The sequence below is a fragment of the Otolemur garnettii genome, unplaced genomic scaffold (assembly GCF_000181295.1).
Source record: "Otolemur garnettii isolate 467f Iridium unplaced genomic scaffold, OtoGar3 scaffold00043, whole genome shotgun sequence".
Classification (NCBI taxonomy): Eukaryota; Metazoa; Chordata; class Mammalia; order Primates; family Galagidae; genus Otolemur; species Otolemur garnettii.
In genome coordinates, this window is record NW_003852438.1 from 5,436,275 (window position 1) to 5,443,277 (window position 7,003).

Genomic DNA, 7,003 nt, shown 5'->3' on the forward strand with positions numbered 1-7,003 from the left:
AAAAAAAAAAAAAGATATAGCAGTATTTGTGCCATTCCTGTTGAGGCCAGAACAGATCAAATTTCTGTAGACTAGCAGAGGAACCCTACAGAGGTAAGGATGCTGACCAATAACTCAGTAACATAACATTTTTTTTTTCGGAGACAAAGTCTTACTATGACATACTGGGTAGAGTGCCATGACATCATAGCTCACAGCAACCTCAAACTCTTGGGCTTAAGAGATTCTCCCACCTCTGCCTCCCAAGTAGCTGGGACTACAGATGCCCACCACAATGCCCAGCTAGTTTTCTATTTTTCAGTAGAAACAGGAGTCTCACTCTTGCTCAGGTTGGTCTCAAACTCCTGAGCTCAGGTAATCCACCCACCTTGGCCTTCTCAAGTGCTGGGATTATAGGCGTGAGCCACAACAGCTGGCCTTAAATGACTTCTTAAATAAATTATTTACATGGGCAAACATTCTCATTGGGCCATCATATTGGACAGTCTTATTACTTAATATCCACATTTCATGTAGTGGCTAATACTCAATGCGTAAGAGTTCTGCAATGACCCTCCCCCTTTTATTTTTCTATAACTCCTTTTTAACTACCAAGTCTTTATAGCTTGATTTTCTATGTTGAACCTATATGCTTGATGGAAGCAATATTCAATATAGTAAGTCAGATAGCATACTACTCTACTTCTCAAGGGGGCCTAAAATCTATCTTTTGTGATTCTCGTATGCCCTTGCACTAATGGAAATATTAAGACATCTACTTATTTAAATATAAATTGTCATGTTATTAAAAAGATAAAAAATTTCACTTATACAAATATGTGTTCTAGATACGTACAAAAAACTCAAGATTCATGTTCAAATATATTTAACTTAAATGGCATCCATAGACAATGATCATTTTTTTAAAAAAGAATGATATAGGGCTCGGCGCCTGTGGCTCAAGTGGCTAAAGCGCCCGCCACATACACCTGAGCTGGCGGGTTTGAATCCAGCCCGGGCCTGCCAAACAACGATGACGACTGCAACCAAAAAATAGCTGGGTGTTGTGGTGGGCACCTGTGGTCCCAGCTACTTGGGAGGCTGAGGCAGGAGACTCGCTTGAGCTCAGGAGTTGGAGGTTGCTGTGAGCTGTGATGGCACAGCACTCTGCCCAGGGTGATAGCTTGAGGCTCCATCTCAAAAAAAAAAAAAAAAAGAAAAGAAAGAATTTCAAGGTATGTTAAATACACAAATCAAATTGTTGATTATTAGTATGGGCCTACCTAAGTATCTGTGTGTGGGGGTGTTTGTGTATGTATGTGGTAGGGGGAACAATTTTTTACAATGATTACCTCTATAGAATGGCACTATGAAGTAAGGGGGAAAAGTTATAGGCTACTATTCTTTACTTTTTGAATTTATCATTTTGTATATTACTTTCATAATAAAAAAGCTAGCCTAAAAATTTCCTTTAATTGAAAGGATCAATAGTGAATATGCAATTTTTTTAAGGCAAATTGAACAATTACAATGCCCTACCACTATATGAATTCTTCTTCTTCTTCTTTTTTTATCACTGTATGAATTCTTCTTCTTCTTCTTTTTTTTTTTTTGAGAAAGAGTCTCACTCTGTTGTCCCAGCTCAGGTATAGTAGTGTCATCATTGCTCACAGCTACCTCAAACTCCTGGGCTCAAGGGATCCTCCTGCCTCAGCCTCCCAAGTAGCTGGGACTATAGGAACATACTGCCATGCCTGGCTAATTTTTTTCTATTTTTATTTTTGCAGTTTTAGGCCAGGGTCGGGTTTGAACCCACCACCTCCAGTGTATGGGGCCGGCGCCCTACTCCTTGAGCCACAGGCATGGCCCTTTTTTTTTCTATTTTTAGTAGAGACAGGGTTTTACTCTTGCTTGTTGCTCAGGCTGGTCTCAAACTCCTGATCTCAAGCAACTCTGCCTTGGCCTCCCAGAGTGCTAGGATTACCCATGTGGGCCACCTGCCCAGCCTCAACACCAAGTTCTTACCAATTATGTCGCACTGGCACATAAAAGATTTTATGATATATTTAAAGATCTATAATTATTAGAATGTATAAATTCATTTCCATAAATTTGAGGGCTACTTTAAAAAAGCCCTGACATCAAGTACAATTAATAATTTATAGTGAATATATTAATATAAATAATAAATTTTTATGCAAAATTTGCAGTAAACAAGAGTCATATATTCACAGATTTGGAAGAAATCTTAAAAGTCACCTACTACAAAACATCCAAACACACCAGGGGGAAAAAAAAAATCAAAGCCAATAGCAACCCGTTGAGCAGTGACTTCACTAAAGCTGACCACCAGTCCTAGGAACATACACAGTGAGAAATGTTTCCTCCAAATGGGGATATCTGGCAATCTCTGAACACAAAAGCATTTGGCCTAATACATCAAGTTGCTCCCATGTCAGTTTTAAATAAGTCGTTGAGAAGTTGGCAAAAAAAATACATAAGTACTTTCTGTTTTCAATTTGTTTCAAATCAAGAGAAATTAGACCATGATGCTGGTTGATTTTAATGAACAAAAATCTGTGTATTAAAAACATTTAAACTTTATCAAATGCTTTAAAAACATACACACACCACACACTCACAAATCCAAGTCCAACGCAGAATCTTTAAACACACCCTTTGTTTATCTGAATGTAATCTGTAAAAGTACTTCTGAATAAAACTTTACAAGTGAAAAAAGAAGACCCAGGATGCTACACACTTACACACACACAGAATCATTCTTAAGGAAGAATAAAAAACGTATGATAAGAGTGTGAAGGGGACAGGAAGGCATTTCTTATAAAGCTTATATAAAAAAAACACTCCATGAGTGAAAGAACTTCCTATACCAAGAGAAGATGCAGAGTGGGGAAAGAAAGCAGGGGCTAGACTAATTCATTAATAAATACTTTGAGAATGGCATTCAAGAACAGTGAAATTTTGAGTTACAGACAGTCTCAAGTTTTTACCACCTCAAATTCTGTGATTCCAACAATTGATAACACTTAAAAAATATCTAAGCTTTCATTTTTTTGTAGCTCTTAATTTGTTTGTCATTATTTAAGTGGTTTATCTCTTTCAGTGGTTAATTCCTCAGTTCACACTCGATATTAGGCCCTGTTCACCCAAAGGGCTGTGATAATAAATATGGGGAGCACAGGCTTTAAGAGGTGGCAATGGGTATACTGGATGGTGGACAATAAGAGCCAGATTGCCTAGGAATGGATTTCAGCACAACTGTCTGCTGGCTGCCTGTTACCTAGCCAGCCACCAAGTGTCCCCATTTCTTCACCTCAGTTAGGGATCGCTATAACACCGCCTTCATACAGGGTTAATAAGAGAATTAATTAAACAAGACAATCATTTAAAGAATTTATCACAGTGCCCGGCTCAATAAATATTACCTAAAATTACTATTAGTTATAGTATTACATGGGAACCAAAAGAAAAATTCTATCTCTGTATTTCTCCTCATTGATAAAGTTTCAAGGATCAATCTGTGGCAAAAAGCAGAGATACAGTACATCTGAGGCCAGTACAAAGAGATTGAGGACCTTGTCTTATGAATATAGATGCTTATTTTTATATTAGAAAAAAATTACACGGCTCCGTATCACAAAATTTAAATCTTTCTGTCAAATACCACACAATTCCCATCATTATTATGCCCTATATTCACCCTAACTGAGGTGGAGTTTCTACTGATGTTCAACAACAACAGGGTTTGGAAATTTTAACTAAGAAATATCTGCAGAACTGCATGTTGGGCAGTAAGCTGTGTGTACCGCAAGAGCGTGTGCTAACACAGCAGGCTTGGGATCCTCTGCAGCTGGAACTCCCCCCCCCAACCCCCACAGTCAGATGGGTCGGGTTCCTGCAGACCTTCCGATCTCCATTCACGTCCCCCTTCAAGAGGTGAAGGGAGCAGCAGCCACCGAGCATGGAATGCCCCACTCCTACTTCAGTATGATATGATAGCTATCGCTGGTTTCTGCTGTTAAAAAAGAGAGAGAGAATAATCTTTAGTCACCTCAAAACACAGTCGGCAAAAAAAAAAAAAAAAAAATACGTGGTAAGGTTCCTGTGGGAAGAAAAAACCCCCAAAGAGGTGGACACTTGATATTTAGCAGAGAATACTTCTAACAACTATGCATTATAAAAACAACATGCTTCAGTTCCTCATCTGTCAATGCAAACTGAAGAGAAGGTGGAGAGTCATCAGATACTCGCTCTCTGCTCTCTAAGAATGGCGAGAAGCCAAGTCACACGAGTCGCACTAACGTTACTTTCTCTAACTCAAATATGCTCAATACTTTGCCTATCTTTTCTCAAAAAAGTATGCACTTTACTTAGTAATAGGAAAGCTTTAAAACTCCCTAGAGAAAGGTGTTTGCCTTTACTATCCTTATTACCTTTCATTGTGTCCAGAATAAAACAGGCTTCTTCCTGAAAATTCTGAATCATCTGGAAAAAACAAGACAATTTGTGGATTATTAAAAACTTTGGTCTGCTGTGTTAATTTTGACTATGTGGATTTTCATTAAATTTAAGTGAAAAATAATCCCTTTGTATTTGTGTTCCTAAGGAGTATCCCACATCCAGGAAAGTTTACATGTGAGTATTTCATAAATATCTATAGAATCATAGGAGTTTTTTCCTCCCAACTTTTAAAAGCCTGCTTCACAAGTCTGTTTTGTTTTTGTTGTTGTTGTTTTTGTTACATCTCCTCTGTTTGGTTTTTAAATCCTAAAAAACTGAGCAGTCTAGTGCAGTTGAGTTAAAAGTAGAGTCCAGGCTGGGTACAGTGACTCACGCCTGTAATCTTAGCATTCTGGGAGGCCTAGGTTGGGGGATTGCTTGAGCTTGAGCTCAGGAGACTAACCTGGGCAAAAGGAGACTCCGTTTCTATGAAAAATAGAAAACTAGCCAGCTATCATGGCCAGTACCTATAGTTCCACAGTGAAAGCTACTTGGAGGCTGAGGCAAGAGTTAGAGGTTGCTGTGAGCTATGATTTCATAGCAGTCTACCCAGGGAGACAGAGTGGTACTGTTTCATTAAAAAAAAAAAAAGTGGAGTAGCACTGCCCTGGGGCAAGACATTTCCAAGGACTATACAGACTCTGATAAGCTCATTTGAGAGAACTAACTTCCAAGCCTTCAACTTCCCAATGCTTTCTTAAAACCTCTTTTATTTTCCTTCTTCACCTCCCTGCTCAAACTCTCTTCCTTCATTTTACAAAACAAAGGATAAGTTTCAGCCTCCCAGAATCCTAAAAAGGTGCCCTACTGTGAGCTATTAAAAATATCCTCAGGGTACCAAAGAGGAAGCAAAGGTGAAATCTAATAACTAAGTAACAAGCCTTTTGTGTCAAGTGGTTTCTAATTCTTTCTTTCACCAGAATTAAAGAGTGACCGAATCACTGTCAAATGGTAGATATTCAAAATAATTGGTGAGCCAGTTCCTGTGGCTCAAGCCAGTAATCCTAGCACTCTGGGAGGCCAAGGCAGGAGGATCTTTTGAGCTCAGGAATTTGAGATCAGCCTGAGCAAGAGCCAGACTCTGTCTCTACTAAAAATAGGAAAACTAAGCGGGGCATGGTGGGTGCCTGTAGTCCCAGCTACTTGGAAGGTTGGGGCAGGAGGATCACTTGAACTCAGAAGCTGGAGGTTGTAGTGAACTGTGATGACACCACCATAATCTAGCTAGGGTGAGAGCCAGACCCTGACTTAAAAAAAATGATAATAATAATTTTGGGGGTCTTTTGGAGACAAAAGTTTCACTCTCTTGGCCTGGGTAGAGTGCCATGGCATCAAAGCTCACAACAACCTCAAACTCTTGGGCTCAAGTGATCTTCTTGCCTCAACTTCCCAACTTGCTGGGATTATCAGTGCTAGTTTTTCTTTCTTTCTTTTTTTTTAAATAGACAAGAGTCTCACTTTATCACCCCCAGTAGAGTACCATAGCATCACAGCTCACAGCAACCTCCAACTCTTGGGCTTAGGCAATTCTCTTACCTCAGCCTCTCAAGTAGCTGGGAGTACAGGTGCCCGCCACAACACCCAGCTATTTTTTGTTGCAGTTTGGCCGGCCAGGTTCAAAACTGCCGCCCTCGGTATATGGGGCTGGCATCCTACCCACTGAGCCACAGGCACTGCCTGTAGTTTTTCTATTTTTAGTAGAGATGGGGTCTCACTCTTGCTCAGGCTGGTCTCAAATTCCTAAACTCAAGCAATCCACCCACCGGTGGCCTCCCGAAGTGCTAGGATTATAAGCATGAGCCACCACACCCAGCTCCAAAATAATTTTTGGTAATACCACTATGTAATTTTTGGTACATAACTCTGAAGTTGAAAATAACTGGTGATGTTGTTATAACAAAATTCCATCCATTCCTTTCTATTGATTTACGTGAATCAGATTCCACAGCATTTCTAGGGGGAAATTCATCCTGAATTCTATGTCATTCTAGCAATCCAATAGGCAGTATTCATCTACACATGAAATAATCGTGTACAAGGTTAGAGATAAAAACAGAACCTCATTGGCAGATACACTTCTTCTTTTTTTTTTTTTAATACTCAGGGTTTATTGAAAGACAAAAGCTACAGAGTTAAGACAAACCTCAACAGTACAGGGGTGGCAGCAAGGGCAGATACACTTCTGTTTTGTTTTTTTTGAGACAGGGTCTTTCTCTGTTGCCCAGGCTAGAGTGCAATAGCATCATCATAGCTCACAGCAACCTCAAACTTATGGGCTCAAGAGATCCTCTTGCCTCAGCCTCCCAAGTAGCTGGGACTACAGGCACATACCACCATGGTTGGCTAATTTTTCTATTTTTTGGTAGAGACAGGGTACTGATATGTTGCTTACACTGGTGCCTCACCCTCCCAAAGTGTTATGATTATAGGTGTGAACACTTGTACCCAAGAGTAGATACACTTCTAATAATTTCTTTTCTTTTTTGGAATCTGCTAGAGAACA

The 7,003-nt window shown here is 39.6% G+C and overlaps 1 protein-coding gene across 3 annotated transcripts in view; it reads right to left on the minus strand.

Moving 5' to 3' along the window:
* Nucleotides 1–3,581: 3,581 nt before the first annotated feature.
* TFCP2 (transcription factor CP2) overlaps nt 3,582–7,003 on the minus strand; it is a 62,016-nt gene continuing 58,594 nt past the window's right edge. Inside the window, exons 14-15 of one of the 3 annotated variants that reach the window (XM_012805637.2) lie at nt 4,434–4,485; nt 3,582–4,015 (exon numbers count right to left, since the gene is read on the minus strand). In XM_012805637.2, coding sequence (XP_012661091.1) covers nt 3,978–4,015; nt 4,434–4,485 — 90 coding nt within the window. In that variant the 3' untranslated portion in view covers nt 3,582–3,977. The remainder of the gene's footprint in view (nt 4,016–4,433; nt 4,486–7,003) is intronic. The other 2 variants (XM_023513584.1, XM_023513585.1) reach the window with 2 other exon arrangements.